The sequence below is a fragment of the Narcine bancroftii genome, chromosome 5, assembly GCF_036971445.1.
Source record: "Narcine bancroftii isolate sNarBan1 chromosome 5, sNarBan1.hap1, whole genome shotgun sequence".
NCBI classification, from domain to species: Eukaryota; Metazoa; Chordata; class Chondrichthyes; order Torpediniformes; family Narcinidae; genus Narcine; species Narcine bancroftii.
The window spans coordinates 218,734,273-218,753,270 of NC_091473.1; the positions used below are offsets into that span (position 1 = coordinate 218,734,273).

The 18,998-nt window shown below is 37.8% G+C and overlaps 2 protein-coding genes across 7 annotated transcripts in view; one reads left to right on the top strand and one right to left on the bottom strand.

The window, feature by feature from the left end:
* LOC138764865 (DENN domain-containing protein 2D-like) overlaps positions 1 to 18,998 on the top strand; it is a 137,978-nt gene that overhangs the window by 108,158 nt on the left and 10,822 nt on the right. The gene's annotated exons all lie outside the window — the stretch shown is intronic.
* Positions 1 to 18,998, bottom strand: part of dram2b (DNA-damage regulated autophagy modulator 2b) — a 70,477-nt gene that overhangs the window by 27,405 nt on the left and 24,074 nt on the right. For 4 of the 6 annotated variants that reach the window (XM_069941265.1, XM_069941260.1, XM_069941262.1 and 1 more), the window contains 2 exons: positions 16,714 to 16,855; positions 663 to 848 (listed from right to left, as the gene is read on the bottom strand). In XM_069941265.1, coding sequence (XP_069797366.1) covers positions 663 to 793 — 131 coding nt within the window. In that variant the 5' untranslated portion in view covers positions 794 to 848; positions 16,714 to 16,855. The remainder of the gene's footprint in view (positions 1 to 662; positions 849 to 16,713; positions 16,856 to 18,998) is intronic. The other 2 variants (XM_069941261.1, XM_069941264.1) reach the window with 1 other exon arrangement.

The window sequence follows — 18,998 nt, forward strand, 5'->3', positions numbered from 1 at the left end:
AGTGTGAAATCTTTGATGTTCTAATGTCTTGAGGCCCTTTACAATATTGATCATTAAATTCCAATCCCACTCTCAGTACAGAAGATACTTTTGGTGGCAGAACATCTTAACGACCAACATCTGCATGGTCTGAAAACGTGGAAGTCAATGGTCCTAAACAACCCATTCTCCAGGACCACACATTGTCCCTCACCTCACCATGGTCCTGAAGCACACATGCTCTCACCCCTCCCCTGTGGTCCTAATCCATCCACTGTCTCCACACTCCAGAATCATATTCTGTCCCCAATAGCCATGATCCTGAAGCGAGCATGCTCCAGAACCACCCCTCCATCCCCGGGTCCTGAATGACTCACTGTCTCCACACTCTAGTCCAAAAAATGTCTCCCAATCTCCCTCCACCCCCCCCCCCCCAGTTCATAACCACCCACTGTCCCCAAACTCCAGATCAACACTGACCCCCACCCCCCCTCCCCAGTCCAGAATCACTCACTCACTCCTCCCCAGGCCCTGAAGCCACACAAAACTCCCTCCCCACATTCCGGATCCGTCTTCTCCCTGCCCCAGAATGGCCCACCATCTTCCACGCTCCAGAACCACTGGCACTGCTCACAAGCCCTGACTAGGGGTCAGCCCACACACTCACCCACTGTGTGACTTACCTGATGTACGGCACCAGCGGGTCAACATGATGAAGAGTGACGGCTGTGATGAAGGAAAAGGAGAAGGCGGCTCCTGACCAGATGACCAGGGCAGTTGGAAGAAAGCTCATCCCCTGCTGGAACCACCACATCTCTGTCAGTGCAGGGAACTGACCCTTCAGGGAAATGGCTGCCTCTCAACACTGCCTATCAAGGGAGAGAGAGAGAGAGAGAGAGAGAGAGAGAGAGAGAGAGACAAAATCAGGGCTTCAATGAATGTTTACAAATTGGGAGCAAGCCTTCCTCAACAACAGCTTGGTGCACTTTCAGTTCCTCTTTCACTGATGCAGCTCTCTCTTCCTACACCAAGAAAGGAAGCATGCTTCAACTCTCCAGCACCTCGCTCCCTCAGCTTCACAGAGAAGTTACAAGGGGCTGTCCTCACACCTGTACTCATTGAGAGAATCAGGAAGTGAACTTGCTATCTGCACTTCCTGAATCAATCAATCAATCACTCACAAGAACAATGAGGGGTATAAACCATAGGTTTGGTCCTGACTACAGTAAAGTATGTAGTTCTGAGCTATGGAATTACAAAACATTGCCTTGGAATGGGTGCAAAGGAGATTTACTTGGACCATACAAAGGGACTGCAGTTGTACGATAAGACTAGAAAACGCAGTATTGTTCATGTCGAACAGAGCAGGTTAAGAGGAAATCTGATATGCAAAGGGCCTCTCGTGACATTTTAATAATGCAAATAAGAAACTGTGTCTGCTAAGAAGAACAACTACTGATATCAGGTAGTATCAAAGCAACAAGTGGAGAGAATGGGTGAAGAGAGGCATATCTGGAGAAAGGAACTCAATGGAAAGTTCTTTCAAAGAGCACCTGGCCTGAATTCATCACACCTTTCATCTGGGAAACTGAACTACACTTCCCAAAGCCCTGCAATTGGCAACACATCACACAGACCAAAAATATGAAGGGAACCTCCAAATGCCCCCATCAAGCCACTGCAACTCATCCTAGAGCAAACCTGGCCTCACCCCAGTGCAAATACTCCCTCTGTCTTCTCTGCAATTTGAATATCCTTTCAATCTCACTTTCTCTGATCTGGCAAAGGGACTTCAACCTGCAACATCAATTAGTTCTCTCTCCACGAATGCTGCCAACCCTGGTGAGTGTTTCAGCATTTTTGTCTCCTTTATTGCAGTAAATTCCTTGCTGTGTATCACAAAATATTTGCAAGCACCTGGGTCCACTCAATGGGTAAAAGTATTTCCTGAGATGCAGTGTGGATCCTGTACACCAAGTGGATGTGACCTTTTACTTGCATCACCTTCAGGAGGAATCCAAGGAGTAACATTAAATATTATGAACAGCCTCTTTCAACCTCACTATCACTTACAAGAGCTTCCGTTTGAAGCAGATGGCCAAAACAAATTTATTGTCATCTGATCGTTCTCCAATCCTTGAGGCAAAACACACACACCCATACAGACAATAAATAAACATTCAGGACAAGTATTCCTAAATACTGATTTGTTTCATGAATACGAGAGTCTCATGTGGTCAGTGTGAGCCGTTCCTTTGGTCATTCAGCACTTTCATTGTCTGTGGGAAGAAGCTGTTCCTCAGCCTCATGGTGCTGGCTGTGCTATTCCTGTAATTCTGAACGATGCTCCGTGCAGGGTGGAAAGGGTCCTCAATGATTTTGCATCCCCTCTTCAGATAGCAATCCCAATGGATTACATCGTTGGTGGGGGGGGATTGACCACTGATCCATTTCTCTGCAGCAACCGTACCACACTGTGATGCAGCCGGATAGAATGTTCTCAATAAAACTCCTGTAGAAGGTTTATATAATGGTAGGCAGTCTTCTCAGGAAGTGCAGGCACTGTCGCACCTTCCTGACAAGTGAAGAAATGTGTAGCCACACTAGGTTACTAGTTAAGTGAAATCCAAGGAACTTGGTGCTCTCTATTCTCTCCACTACATAATTGTTGATCTGCCGTGGAGGGAGGTCGTTCCTGGTCATCCTGAAGTTCACATCCTTTGTCTTGTCCACATTGAAACTCAAGGTTGTTACTCTCTCACCATATCATGAGATTTTTCACCTCTTTTCTGTAATGTTCCTGATCAGCCCAACCCTGTGCTCTCATCTACATAACTGATGACTCTGTTGAAGCTGGACCTGCCATTGGAATTGTGGGTTAGTAGCATGAACGGGAGGGTGTTGAACACAATGCCCTGAGATGGACCAGTGCATTACAATGCTTGATGTTCTGCAACCGACCTGGACAGACTGGCTCCAGAATACAGTTTCAGAAAGAGATGTTGAGTCCCAGCGAGAACAGCTTCTCCACCAGTCTCTGGAGAATGATCGTAATGCCGAGAGAGGCAGGGAGAGAGGGTGGGGGAGGGAAGAGGGGGAGAGGGGGAGGAGAGTGGGGAGAAAGAGGAAGGGAAGGAGGGGGGTAGTGAGCCCAGAGGTGGAGAGCTCAAGACGTCGGCTATGTATTTTTATCTTTCCTCTTTAAAGAAAACTGTTTGACCTGCTGAGTTTCTCCAGTATTGTGTTTTTAAATTTAATTCATTGTCTGCAGACTTATGTTTTAATTTCAAGGAGGCAACATGTGCCTGGAGGCAGAGGAGGTTGGGGAGGTCCAAAATGAATACTTTGATTCAGTATTCACAAGAGAAAAAGACCTTAGAACCACAGAACCATAGAACATTATGCACAGAAAAAGGCCCCTCAATGCTTCTAGTTGTAGCCAAACCATTTTGTTTGCCTTGTCCCTCTGACCTGCACCTAGTCCATAGCCCTCCACACCTCTCCCATTCATGTACCTGTCCAAATTCTTCTTAAATGCTAAAATTGACCCCACATATACTACTTCAGCTGGCAGCTCATTCCACATTCCCACCATTCTCTATGTGAAGAAGTTTTCACTCATGTTCCTCCTAAACTTGTCTCCTTTCACCCTTAATCCATGTTCTCTGGTTTTCTATCTCACCTACTCTCTCTCTATCCCCTCATAACTTTATATACCTCTATTAAATCTCTCCTCATTCTTCTACCTCCAGGGAATAAAGTCCCAACCTGTTTAACTTTTCCATGTAACTCAGTTCCTGAAGTCTGGGCAATATTCTCGTAAAGCTTCTTGATCAGGGTGAGGTCAGAATAGAACAGGCTTGTGTGCTCAACAATGTTGAGATTAAGGAAGGGGAAGTGTTGAGTCTTCTTAAAAAACATTAAGATTGATAAGTTCCCAGGCCTGTTGTGATATAGCTCAGGTTGCTGTGGGAAATAAGGAAAGAGATAGCTGGGGGCAGTGGCTATGAACTTTGAGTTCTCTTTGACCACAGGGGATGTGCCGGATGATTAGAGAATGCCAAATGTAGTTCCCTTCTTCAAAAAAGGTAATAGGGAGAATCCTGGCAATTATAGACCAGTGAGTCTTATGTCAATGGTATGCAAGCTATTGAGGGGATTCTTCTTTTAATTTTTTTTTATTTTTCACACTGTAAACCACATTGATCAAGATACATACATTTTCCTTTTCAAATATATAGTGTCGTTTTCTCCCCCCCCTCCCTCTTCCCATCCCACCCTCCCTACCTCCCCTCCTATTCATTTAAAGTTCAGAATCTAAAATACATTAAACCCATCAAACAATGTTGTCACTCAATAAAAATAAACAAGAAATTCCACTGAGTCAGTTCTTTTCATTCTCTTCTCCTTCTGTCATTTTAGGTGGTAGATGTCCCCGGTAGGTTTTCTCTATTGTGTTTCATGTATGGCTCCCATATTTGTTCAAATATTGTAATATTATTTCTTAAATTATATGTTATTTTTTCTAATGGAATACATTTATTCATTTCTATATACCATTGTTGTATTCTCAAGTTATCTTCTAATTTCCAGGCTGACATAATACATTTTTTGCTACAGCTAGGGCTATCCTAACGAATCTTTTTTGTGTACCATCCAAATCAAGTCCAAATTCTTTGTTTTTTATGTTACTTAGGAGGAAGATCTCTGGGTTTTTTGGTATATTGCTTTTTGTGATTTTATTTAATATCTGGTTTAGATCTTCCCAAAATTTTTTCACATTCTCACATGTCCAGATTGCATGAATTGTTGTTCCCATTTCCTTTTTACAGCGAAAACATCTGTCAGATACTGTTGGGTCCCATTTATTTAACTTTTGAGGTGTAATATATAGCCTGTGTATCCAGTTATATTGTATCATACGTAACCTCATATTTATTGTATTTCTCATAGTTCCTGAGCATAACTTCTCCCATGTTTCCTTCTTTATCTTTATGTTTAGATCTTGTTCCCATTTTTGTTTAGTTTTACCATTTGTTTCATCATTCTCCTTTTCTTGTAGTTTAATATACATGTTTGTTATAAATTTTTTGATTATCATTGTGTCTGTAATCACATATACAAAATTACTTCCCTCTGGTAACCTCAGACTGTTTCCCAATTTGTCCTTCAAGTAGGATTTCAGTTGGTAGTATGCCAACACTGTATCGTGAGTTATATTATATTTATCCTTCATTTGTTCAAAGGATAATAATTTATTTCCCGAAAAGCAATTTTCTATTCTTTTGATCCTTTTTTCTCCCATTCTCTAAAGGAAAGTTATCTATTGTAAAAGGGATTAGCTGATTTTGCGTCAGTATTAGTTTTGGTAGTTGGTAATTTGTTTTATTCCTTTCTACATGAATCTTCTTCCAAATATTGAGCAGATGATGTAATACTGGAGAATTCCTACATTATACCAACTTTTCATCCTATTTATATAATATATGTTCGGGTATCTTCTCCCCTATTTTATCTAGTTCTAATCTAGTCCAATCTGGCTTTTCCCTTGTTTGATAAAAATCTTTTTTTTAAACTTTATTTAAGGATTACATTAAAAAAATTAAGAATAAAATAATAAAATTACAATACAGTATCAGTAATCTAAATAAACTATACCCTCCCCAATAATTATTACACATTAATAACCCAACTCAAATTAGTCCAACCCCCACTTTCCCCCCCAAAATAAAGAGTGAAGAATTAATAAAGTTAATAATATATGTGAGAAAAAAACCCACTTACAAAAAAAAACAAAAACATAACCGATTAAAATACTAACAAAAAGAAAAGTAATTAATACTAAGATATCAGACTTAAAAAACATATTTAAATCAAACTTAAATGCATATATTTAACAAACGGAGTTAAGATGAAACATATATTTAACTCAAACTTAATATAAAAAATTAGTAAAGTTAGTAACATTATCTATCAAAAATTCTTAAACAATAATCAATTCTTAAAAAAAAATTGTAGCATGAAAAAAAAGATGAAAAAAAAACTTTCTCTATAGAGATAAACCTTCACCAAATATCAACTAACTTCACATCTATCATCATATTAGTCACATAAACCACCATCTTAAAACAAAATTCAAACCTCATTAAGCATTGTACAATTCAATTTTAGTACTCTTCCACCATTTTTCCCTTTTACTCTTGAATAGTTATCCACATTTAAATATCCCCAATCATTACGTTAAAATTCAGATATCCAAATAATAAAAACACATCTACAACGAAATCTATATGTTCCACAAATGGAGCATAAACCACAGACAAAATTCAAGCCTCATTAAGAATTGTACAATTCAATTTATAACTTTCACCATTATTCCCTTCGTTCTATAACTAAAATAGCAAAATAATATACACCAGAATTACCACTCCTTTCACCTTAAAGTTAAAGAAAAAATATTAAAAAAAACTTATCCATCCCATTCACATTTAAATTTCAGATATTCCTTATCTACTGAATAAACTTTACAAAAAAAACCACATAAATGTTTAGTTTTTTAAACAATCAAATACTTTCTTATACTTTTTTTTTATATTTAAACAAAAAAAAACCCTTCACTCGTTAATTTAATAATACAAAAAAAAAGGAAAAAAAAAACGGGTAGGAGGTTAAAAATACCCCCTCCCATCTAAACCGCGCAATGCGGTAGTCCCAAAAAAAAATGGGTGTGAGATAACTCACACGTAGCAGATGACTTTCAGGAAATAGTGCCTATCCAGTTCTCTCCCCCAACTCTCACTTCATCTTAAACTAACATCATCATTATTTAATATCCCTTTTTTAAAAAAAAACATTAGAAAAAAAAAGGACAACTCTTCTTTTAATCAGCTCCAACTGCCGAGTCACCATTACAACCATTCCTTCTTGGAACACGGCTCTTTTCTTCCATCTCTTGTCTCCTTAGAGATCGCGGCGGACTATGTCTCGGTTGAAACTGAGTAATTGGCAGCTCTTGAGCAAATGCTATAGCTTCCTTTGGAGAATCAAAGAACTTTGGTGGGCAACCATCTTGAAAAACCTTCAAAACAGCTGGATATCTAAAGGTTGCCTTGTAACCTTTCTTCCACAACAACTCTTTAGCAGGATTGAATTCCCGTCGTTGGAACATAACTTCTTGACTCAAATCCGCATAGAAGAAAACTCGATTATTTTGAATCATCAAGGGTGATTTTCTCTGTTGTGCATTTCTAATAGCCACTCGTAAAATTATTTCTCTGTCGTAATAATTCAAGCAACGAACCAAAACAGGTCTTGGACTTTGACCTGAAATAGGTCTTCTACGCAAGGCTCTGTGAGCACGTTCCAGTATTATACCTTCCTGGAAATGTTCTTGACCCAGCACCTGCGGAATCCATTCAGTAAAAAATTTTCTTGGGTCTGGTCCCTCCATACCTTCTGGCAAACCAATAATCTTTATATTGTTCCGTCTGGATTGGTTTTCAAAATAATCAATCTTTTTCACCAAATTTTTATTTTGAGTTTGTAAGTCTTCGACCATTTTGGTCACATCAAAAACATGATCCCGTATTTCGTCTATATCTTCTTCACACGAATTAAATTTATCTCTCACTTCAAGCTTAAAAGCTCCAAACTCAGCCATCTGTTGAGAATGTATTTTCACCAGAGTATTAAACCTAGTACCAAGTTCAGTCATAATCTTGGATAATCCCTGCATTGTATAAGATAATTTAGATTCAAGATTCACAAAAATCTTTTCAATTGGAAGAGATTTTGGCTCAACAGATTCCTGCTTCTTCTGCATAACCAAAGGATCTTCTGTTCCTTCCTTCATTCTGGTTGCCTTCCTTGTAGTATGACTGCGTGTGGAAACCCCAGCCACAGCCTATCCAGCAATGACTGGAGGACGCTGGCCGGGGTTTTCCCCAGTCCATAATGTATTAAGTTCTCCCAGTACATCAAGTTGTATAGGTTCTTCTATCTCAAGAGATGCAGTTTGCAGCGCCACCTCTACAGTTGACAAATGCCTTTGAGTAACTCTTTGTTCTAAAGGCTGTTTGGTGCCCTCTTTAGGGGGCTCTACCGATGTAACATAGAGCTCTACATCCGAACACTGTACCTCTCTCCTGGGATCCATTTTACGCTGAGTCCAGTGTCGTTCTGTAGGTAGGCTCCAAAACTTGAACTTTTGGAAAATGTAGTTTTTTGATGATCTGTTGTCGTTTTTTTTTGCTCTTTTCCACCTATTGTACCATCATAAGTTAAATTAACAGCACTGAAATTATCTAAACTTTTAAAGAATTTTAACGGGCATTTCTAGACAAAACAATAAGATAGAGTCAGGAGAGGACTGGAAGGCATGTCTGATCCTTACGCCATCTTGCCACGCCCCCGTTTGATAAAAATCTGATAGGTATCTTAATTGTGCGGCTCTATAATAATTTTTAAAGTTTGGCAGTTGTAAGCCTCCTTGTTTATACCATTCTGTTAATTTATCTAGTGCTATCCTCGGTTTCCCCCCTTTCCATAAAAATTTCCTTATTATTTTCTTTAACTCCTTGAAGAATTTCTCTGTCAAGTTTATTGCCAATGCCTGAAATAGATATTGTATCCTTGGGAAAATGTTCATTTTAATACAGTTTATCCTTACTATTAGTGTTAGTGGTAAGTCTTTCCAATGTCGTCCTGTAATTTTTTCATTAGTGGATAATAATTGAGTTTATATAGATGGCCGAGGTTTTTATTTATTTGTATACCTAGGTATCGCATTGCTTGCATTTGCCATCTGAATGGTGATTCTTTCTTAAATTTTGAGAAATCCACATTATTCATTGGCATTGCTTCACTTTTATTTGCGTTAATCTTGTATCCCGACACTTCTCCATATTCCTTCAATTTCTTATGTAATTCTTTTATTGATATTTCTGGTTCTGTTAAGTATACTATAACGTCATCTGCAAATAAACTGATTTTATATTCCTTGTCTTTTATTTTTATCCCTTTTATTTTATTTTCTGTTCTTATCAGTTCTGCTAGTGGTTCTATGGCTAACGCGAACAATAAGGGCGATAGTGGGCATCCCTGCCTTGTTGATCTGCTTAAGTTAAATTGTTTTGATATTTATCCATTTACTGTCACTTTCGCCAATGGCCCCTTATATAATGCTTTAATCCAATTAATATATTTCTCTGGTAAGCTGAATTTTTGTAGTACTTTGAATAAATAATTCCATTCTACTCTGTCAAAGGCCTTCTCTGCGTCTAAAGCAACCGCTACTGTTGGAGCTTTATATCCTTCTACTGCATGAATTAAGTTAATAAATTTACAAATATTGTCTGTTGTTCGTCTTTTTTTAATAAATCCAGTTTGGTCTAGATTTACTATTTTTGGTACATAGTCAGCTAATCTGTTTGCTAATAGTTTAGCTATTATCTTATAATCTGTGTTAAGTAATGATATTGGTCTATATGACGCTGGTGCGAGTGGATCTTTCCCTGTCTTTGGTATTACTGTAATTATTGCAGTTTTGCAGGAATCTGGTAAGCTTTGTGTTTTATCAATCTGGTTGATTACTTCCAGGAGGGGAGGAATTAATAAATCTTTAAATGTTTTATAGAATTCTATTGGGAATCCATCCTCTCCTGGTGTTTTATTATTCGGTAGTTTTTTTTATTATCTCTTGTATTTCTACTATTTCAAATGGTTCTGTTAATTTATTTTGTTGCTCTGTTTGTAATTTTGGTAGTTCAATTTTAGTTAAAAATTCATCTATTTTGTCTTCTTTCCCTTCTTTTTCAGTTTGGTATAAATGTTCGTAGAATTCTCTGAAGTTTTCATTAATCTGTTGGATTATATGTGATTTGTTTGTCTTTTTTCCTTGATGCCAATACCATTCTCTTAGTTTGTTCTGTCTTAAGCTGCCACGCTAGAATTTTGTGCTTTTTTTCTTCTAGTTCATAATATTTCTTATTTGTCTTCATTATGTTCTTCTCCACCTTATAAGTTTGTAGTGTTTCATAGTTTATTTTTTTATCTGCCAATTCTCTTCTTTTAGTTGTGTCTTCCTTCATTGCTAATTCTTTTTCTATATTTGCTATTTCCCTTTCCAACTGCTCTGTTTCCTGATTGTAGTCCTTCTTCATCTTGGTTACATAACTTATTATTTGCCCTCTGATGAACGCTTTCATTGCGTCCCATAGTATAAACTTATCTTTCACTGATTCCGTATTTATTTCAAAGTACATTTTAATTTGTCGTTCAATGAATTCTCTAAAATCCTGCCTTTTAAGTAGCATGGAGTTTAATCTCCATCTATACATTCTTCGAGGGATGACCTCTAACTCTATTGTCAATATCAGGGGTGAGTTGTCCGATAATATTCTAGCTTTATATTCTGTTTTCCTAACTGTCTTGCATGCGAGCTGATAACAGGAATAGGTCTATTCTTGAGTATGTTTTATGTCTACCCCAATAAAATGAATATTCCTTTTCCTTTGGGTGTTGTTTCCTCCATATATCCAAAAGTTGCATTTCTTCCATCGATTTAATTATAAATTTGGTTACTTTGCTCTTTCTGTTAATTTTTTTCCCAGTTTTATCCATGTTTGCATCCAAATTAAGGTTAAAATCCTCTCCTATTAGTATGTTCCCCTGCGTGTCTGCTATCTTCAAAAAAATATCTTGCATAAATTTTTGATCTTCTTCGTTAGGTGAATATACATTGAGTAAATTCCAAAACTCCGAATATATCTGACAATTTATCATTACATATCTCCCTGCTGGATCTATTATTTCCTCTTCTATTTTAATTGGTACATTTTTACTGATTAATATAGCTACTCCTCTAGCTTTTGAATTATATGACGCTGCTGTTACATGTCCTATCCAATCTCTCTTTAATTTCTTGTGCTCCATTTCAGTTAAGTGTGTTTCTTGCACGAATGCTATATCATTTTTTTCTTCTTTCAGTAAATTTAACAGTTTCTTCCTTTTGATTTGGTTATGTATTCCGTTAATATTTAAAGTCATATAGTTCAACATAGCCATTTCATACTTTGTTTATCTTTCCTTTCCGTTTCCTCATCATCACCTTTCCTTCTTATCCATTACAGCTTTCTTGTTTTGAACACTTTATAAGACAACATTTCTAAAACATCAAACATTTCCCTTATTCTCCTATCTAAAATTTCTTTAACCCCACTATCCCCTCCCCTTCCTGAGTTGCCCTTTATCCCTTGTCGGGCAACCACATCTCCCCTCTCCATTTGGATTTGCGAATTCACTCACAAGCGTCAACTGATTTCGCAGTGACCGTAACTCCTCCCCACCCAGCCGCCCCCCCAGAAAAGATTTTACTTTTCATATACAACAAAGGTCACTCTCTTAATTCCCTCCTTACTTCCTCTCTTCCCTTTCTTTCCCTTATTAATTCTTATCTATACTCTATATATTTTCTTTTAGATACACATACACACATGTACACATACACACACACGCATATATATATATATATACCCATATTCATATAGTTCATGGTCATTTTTGCTCTCGTTACATGTCTTCATCTCTCTGTCTGTATTGTAGTTGTTCTGCAAATTTTCGTGCTTCCTCCGGATCCGAGAATAGTCTGTTTTGCTGCCCTGGAATAACTATTTTAAGTACCTCTGGGTACCTTAGCATAAATTTATATCCTTTTTCCCATAGGATCGCTTTTGCTGTATTAAACTCCTTCCTCTTCTTCAGGAGTTCAAAACTTATATCTGAATAGAAAAATTTTTTTTGACCTTTGTATTCCAGTGGCTTTTTGTCTTCTCTTATTTTCTTCATTGCTTTCTCCAATATATTTTTTCTCGTCGTATATCTTAGGAATTTTACTGAAATGGATCTTGTTTTTTGTTGTGGTTGTGGTTTAGGGGCTAATGTTCTGTGTGCCATTTCTATTTCCATTTCTTCCTGTAATTCTGGTCTTCCTAGGACCCTGGGGATCCAATCTTTTATAAATTCTCTCATATTCTTGCCTTCTTCATCTTCCTTAAGGCCCACTATCTTTATATTATTTCTTCTATTATAATTTTCCATTATATCTATCTTCTGAGCTAACAGCTCTTGTGTCTCTTTAACTTTTTTATTAGATTCTTCTAATTTCTTTTTTAAGTCATCTACTTCCATTTCTTTTTTTTTGAAGACTTTATTTAAAATTTTATAACATGAATACAATAAAGAATTACATTTAAAGAAAAATAGAAAAAATTTTTTTAAAAGGTATGATTACAATATTACATCAGAAAACTACACAAAATAACCCCTCCCCCCGTTAATTGTAACACAATATTAATAGTCTAACTTAAAATTAGTCCAACCCTCCCCCCCAAAATAAAGAGTGAAGAGTTAATAAAATTGACAATATTATATATGAAAAAAATACCCACTTACAAAAAAGAGATAAAACTTAACCTAAAAAAATTCTAACAACAACAAAAAAAAATTGTCAATACTAAAATATCACACTTAAACATATATTTAAATCAAACTTAAATGCATATAATTGGCAAACGGAGTCCACTTTAACTTATAAAAAGACATCTTATCCTGAATTGAAAAAGATATCCTTTCCATAGTCAAACAAAATTTCATTTCCAAATACCACTTATCTAAAGTTAGTATATTTCTATCTTTTCAAGTCAGTGCTATACATTTCTTAGCCACAAATAAAGCTAAATAAATAAATGAAATCTGATAATCCTCTAAACCTAAATCGATTAATGATTGCATGTTCCCTAATAAAAATATATCGGGATCTAATACAAGATGGATATTATATAAACTGTTAAAAACAGATTGAATACCTTTCCAAAACTGTTGCAATTGATCACAAAGCCAAACAGTATGCAAAAAAGTATTGGCCGTCTGATCACATCGAAAACAAGAATCCAACTTACTAAAACCAAATTTTTTAAATTTCTCCGGCGTTAAATATAACTGATGAATAAAATTATAATTAATCATCGCTAGTCTAGCATTAATTAATTTCCGAATACTATTCTGACAAATTTCCATCCAAGCTTCTTCAGCTATTTTATGTCCTAAATCTTTTTCCCATTTCAACTTATCTTTATCCCAGTCTTTTTTACTATCAATTTCTTGTAAAATACAATACAAATCAGATATTTTTTGGTATTGAAAGTACATATTCTTCAAAACTAGATTCAGGCAATAAAATCAAATGTCGACCACATAACTGTTTTACAAAAGATCTTAATTGATAATATACAAATATAGAATTTGCACTAATACCATATTTCCTTTGTAATTCGTCAAAGGAACAAAAACAACCCTCAGAAAAACAATCAGATAAATTTTTTATTCCCTTCTTTTCCCATTGTTTCAAAGTGGCATTGGAGACCGTAAAAGGAACAAGTTGATTATTATATAATGGCAATCTTCCAGAATATATATTTTTAAGTCCCAATTTTTTAAGTTTACTTGTCCATAAATTCAATAAATGTTTCAATATTGGCACATCATAAGTTCGTAATAAATTTTTATTCCATCGAAACAAAAACTCATGAGGAAATTTTTCTAAAATAACCACCATTTCTATCTTTACCCAACTAGGTGGGTCGTCCATATTCATTAATGCACTAAGAAATTTGAATTGAGCTGCTTCATAATAATGCTGAAAATTCGGTAATCTTAAACCTCCAAATTGAAAATCCCACATCAATTTTCTCATTGCTACTCTCGGAAATTTTCCCTTTCATAAGAATTATCTAATCGCTTTATATAAATCCTTAAAAAAACTTTTTTTTAAAATAAGGAATTGATTGAAACAAATATTGTATTCTAGGAAAAATATTCATTTTTATGGTATTAATCCTCCCTAGTAAAACCAAAGGTAGATCCCTCCACCTAATCAAATCTAATTTAATCCTTTTTATTAAAGGAAAATAATTAATTGAATATAATTCTTGAAATTCCGTATTAACATTAATTCTTAAATATTTAATTTGTGTAGTCCACTTCAAATTTGTAATATTTTTATATACTGAATAATCACCTTTACAAATTGGTAAAATTTCACTTTTAGCCCAATTTACTTTGTAACCAGATAATTGGCCATAAATTTCTAAACATTCTTGAATTGCAGGTAAAAAAATATCCGGATCCACCAAATATAATAAAACATCATCAGCAAATAAATTAATCTTATATTCCTCATTCAGAATCTACTTCCATTTCTATGGCTGTTTCTCGTTCTTCCACCTTGTCCACTCTTTTTCCTATATCTGACATGACCATCTCTAATCTATTCATTTTTTCTTCTGTACTTTTTATTCTCCTTTTTATTTCACTAAATTCTTGTGATTGCCATTCTTTTATTGATTCCATGTATTCTTTAAAAAAAAATATCCATGTACTTGCCCTTCCCTTCTTCTTCCATTTCTCTGTGTTCTTCCTCTTCTTCTTCCTCTGGGTTGGTCATCTGTTGTTTCTTTGATTTCCTTTTACTCTCTTCTTTCTTGCTCTCGTTATTTTCTGTGTTTTCCTCTTGTTGTTGTGCTGTGGCTGTCATTTTCAGCTGTGGAGATCGACTCCTCAGCTGGTCCCCCCTCCCGTCAGTGTTTTTTTTTGTCTTGCGCATCGCGCATGCGCGACTCCTCGCGCATGCGCAGTTGCGCACTTTTGCTTGGCTCCGCGAGCCATTTTTGTAGTCCCGAGCTCGGGACTTCGACTGACCTGAGGGAGCGGGCTTCTCTCTCCACAGCGGGCCTCCTCGGACAGGTAAGGCCTTCACCTTCTTCTTCCGATGTCTTTTCTTCTTCTCTTCTTCCCGTTGCTTTCGACTTTTCTTTCTTCGTTGCCATTTTCTTCCCACCTTTACTTTCACTTTATTTTAATTTTCGTGTTTGTGCTTTTGCGTTTTTTCTGTTTTTTTTTAACTTTTCCGGAGAGGGCTGGAGTTCCCCGACTGGCCACTACTCCATCACGTGACTCCTCGGAGGGGATTCTTAAGGATAGGATCTATGAGCATTTTGAAAAGTACAGACTATTCAAGGATAGTCAGCATGGCTTTGTGAAGGGAAGGTCGTGCCTCATGAGGTTAATTGAGATTTTTGAAGAGGTACCAAAGGAAATTGATGAAGGTTGGGCGGTAGATGTGGTCTATTATGAATTTTAGTAAGGCATTTGACAAGTCCCCCATGAGAGACTTGTTCAGAAAGGAGGAGTCCATGGAACCTCTGCTGTGTGGATTAAAAAAATATTATCTTGCATGTAGAAAGCAGAGAGTAGTAGTGGAAGAAAAGTATTCTGCCTGGAGGTCAGTGACTAGTGGAGTACCACAAGGATCTGTTCTGGGACCTGTGCTCTTTGTGATTTTTATAAATGACCTGGATGAAGAGGGGGAAGGATGGGTCAGTAAGTTTGCGGATGATACGAAATTTGGAGGAGTTGTGGATGGTGCTGAAGGTTGTCGTAGGTTACAAAAGGATATAGACATGATGCAGAGTTGGGAGATAAAGTGGCAAAATAAGTTCAAACCAGCTAAGTCTGAGGTTATGCATTTTGGAAGGACATACCAAGAGGCTGAGTACAGGGTCAATAATACTTAATAGTGTGGAAGAATAGAGGGAGCTTGGGGTCCCAATCTATTCTTCCCTCAAGGTCATCGTGGATAGTTAAGAGGGCCGATGGGATGTTGGGCTTCATTAATAAGGGGATTAAGTTCAAGAGTCAACAGGTCATGTTACAACCCAAAAACTCTGGTAAAACCATCCATCCATTCAGGGCCCATCCCTTTGCAAGTGAAGATGAACACAGAGCCTTGTAGCTTTTCAGCTTTAAGCACCGTGTGCCGGCGCAAGAACTTGGAGGAGAGTGCTTGCCCTGGAAAAACGCCTCCCTCTGGGTCCCACACCACTGAGCCTGGCGGAGTGCGAGGCACGACAGCCAGAGTGACACAGGATTGCCCCGCAGTGGTCTGTTTCAAGGCCGTGCTCGCTGGCCGTTGACCTTACGGATCTTTCGCCCACCGAGTTTGCTGCTGCAGATCGCTATGGAAACTGTTTCCCGCACTCTCACAGCTGCCAGCCCCAGCTAACAGACTGACATGTGCTATTTGCTCATAGCTGGGGACCTTTCCAGGTACTGATGGCTGGATGAGCCAAGCCCAGGGATTTGAAGTAAGAGTTGCCTTCTCCAAACCACACTTAGAGTTTTGTGTTCAGTTCTGGTCACCTCATCATAGGAAGGATGTGGAAGCTATGGATAGGATGCAGAGATGTTCCAGGATGTTGCCTGAATTAAAAAATAAGTCTTATGAAGCAAGATTACCAAAGCTAAGACTTCACTCTTTGGAGCGTAAAGGATGAGAGGAGACTTAATAGAAGTCTACAAGATTATGAGAGGCATAATTTAGACATACAGCATGTTAACAGGCCATTTCGCCCCATGAGTCCATGCCACCCAAAATTTACACCCCATTAACCTATACCCCCATTTTTAATGGTGGGAGGAAACCAGAGCCCCCAGGGGAAAACCCAAACCTCTGATACTATCAGGAAGCCTTCAGTGCCATCTGGATCTACTCAAGATTAATCTTTTTCTCAGGTGCACAGCACCAGGGAGCAGAGAGGAGGTGAGAAATGTTCTTGGCAAAGGCTGGTTGATGTCTGGAACACACTGCTTGAAAGGGTGTTAGAAGGCAGAGACTCTCACCAGATTCGAGTAGTACTTGAATGTGCAGTTCCAGAGCTGTAACCTCCATCCAGGTCTATGGATCCAATAGTAGAATGTAGAACCAGGCCAGTTACCTTTTTTACATCTGACCTAGGCCATATGGGCTGAATGATCTTCTGTGCTGTAAAGGAAAAGGAAGCTGAATAAAGGAGCAGCACACAAATAAAGGGGGGAGATGCAAAAATATGTGCTGTAAACAGAAAGGGGAGAATAGAAGGGATGTGCAGTGACAGCGAGAGATTGGTGGGAGGCCAACCAAAGTAAGCAAAGAGCAGGAAAATTGTCCATGAAGAGATCAAAGAGAATGATGTGTGTACAGGAAGTGGATCATGAGAAGTGTGTCCTTGTGAAGAGGAACAGGCATAATAAAATCATGTAATAGAAAAGGGTGTGGGGAGATGGTTGATATGAACAGCATGTGACTAGAATAGACATAGAGTTTAGGTTAACACTTTTGTTTTGAACAAAATAAGATCCAACATAGTATTTTCCTTCAACATATTAATCCAGAAAAACATCTTGTATACATTCTATGAATTCATCATCCTTCTTGGAGCAGCACAGATGGCATCATGGTTAGCGGAATGCCTTTACAATTCTAGTAATCAGGAACGGAATTCGAATCCCACGCTGTCTGTAAAGAGTTTGTATGTTCTCCCCGAGTCCGCGTGGATTTTCACCGGGGGCTCCAGTTTCCTCCCACTGTTCGAAATACACCGGGGGTGTATGTTAATTGGGTGTAATTCAGGTGGCACAGATTCATGGGCCAAAATGGCCTGTTACCATGCTGACCTCTAAATTTAAAAATTATTACAGCAAACTGATTTCCTCAATCGCTACGCAAATTGATGTCTCCCATGTTATGAACCCCTAATGTTCTCACGTATGCGACGTGGTTGGCTTAGCAGTTAGCGCAACACTTTACAGTGCTAGCGATCGGAGCCGGGGATTCTTCCCCAGTGTCTGCGTGGGTTTTCCCTGGGGTTCTGGTTTCCTCCCATTATTTGAAATGTACTGGAGGTGGAGGTTAATTGAGTGTAAACTGGGCAGCACGGACACGTGGACTAAAATGGCCTGTTACTGTGCTGCATGTCTAAATTAAAATTTAAATTTTTTTAAAATAAATGATCCCATGCCTAAAACCCAACTAATTCTTGACAGCCTATAAATAACTCACACCAGGGTTTTCTGCTCTCCACTATCTCTACACTCAATCTCATTAGATTTTAATTCTACAGTCCAATCTGTCTCTTCCCTGATTAATAATGCTTCTCCACTCCCTTGTCCTTCCTGAATGTTTCCTAAATTTCAACTGCCCAGAATTTCCCCATAATCCCAATAGCATTAAGATCATTGTTATTTATGCCTTGAATTCATCTACGTGGTTTCAAGTGTTATGAGAATTCCAATACACTGCCTTTAACTTTGTCAATTAATAATTTTCTGAACAATGACCAACCTTGCCTGCCAATTTTTGTTTGCTATTTAGTTCGCTTACTACTTTTATAACTTCCCCTTTCCACCTTTTCTCACTCCTCCTGAATTTCTTATCTAGTTCAATCAGTGGACGTCTCATCTGCCTATCCTCTTCTTTCTCTACTATTCAGATGTGGCACTGAAGTCATCCTGAGATTATTACTCTCCTGCTTTTTAATCTTACTTTTTTTTTAAAAAACTCTAAAAACTCTGCCTGCAATATATCAGCCCTTTAATCTACCCGTGACATTGATATCAGTATATTCGCGCCTTCCTCTACACATGTTCAATAATACTAAAGCAGAGACCTTTCTCGAGCTATAAAAAGGCATAATGGCATCCTTCTGTCCCCCAAAACATTGAATTCTCTATCATTCAATTTCCTCCCCTCCTGTGTCACTTACATAAGGAATTGTCACCCTCAACAGTATCCAAAGAGGAAAATTTGACGAAGAGCAAAATTGGCTCCGAGGACTCTTGCCCTATCTTCATTGCTGCAAATTCACATTTAAAGCTGCAGTGTGAACACCCCAAGACGTGCCACCATGAAGCCTCACAGATTCAGCACAGGCTGCTACTCCAGTTTGGAACCACAACCTACTGCAGTCTGAAACACTTCCTACACATGTGGTTGAACATAGCGGAAGAATCCAGGGCCTCCAGAATGGTGCAGTAGATGCAGTCCTCACCCTCATTAATGATTTACAAAATAGGTACTTACGTGGACCTTGCACTGGTAAAAGGCGATGGCATTGCATTGTTTTCAATATACTTTCCTCTACACCCCG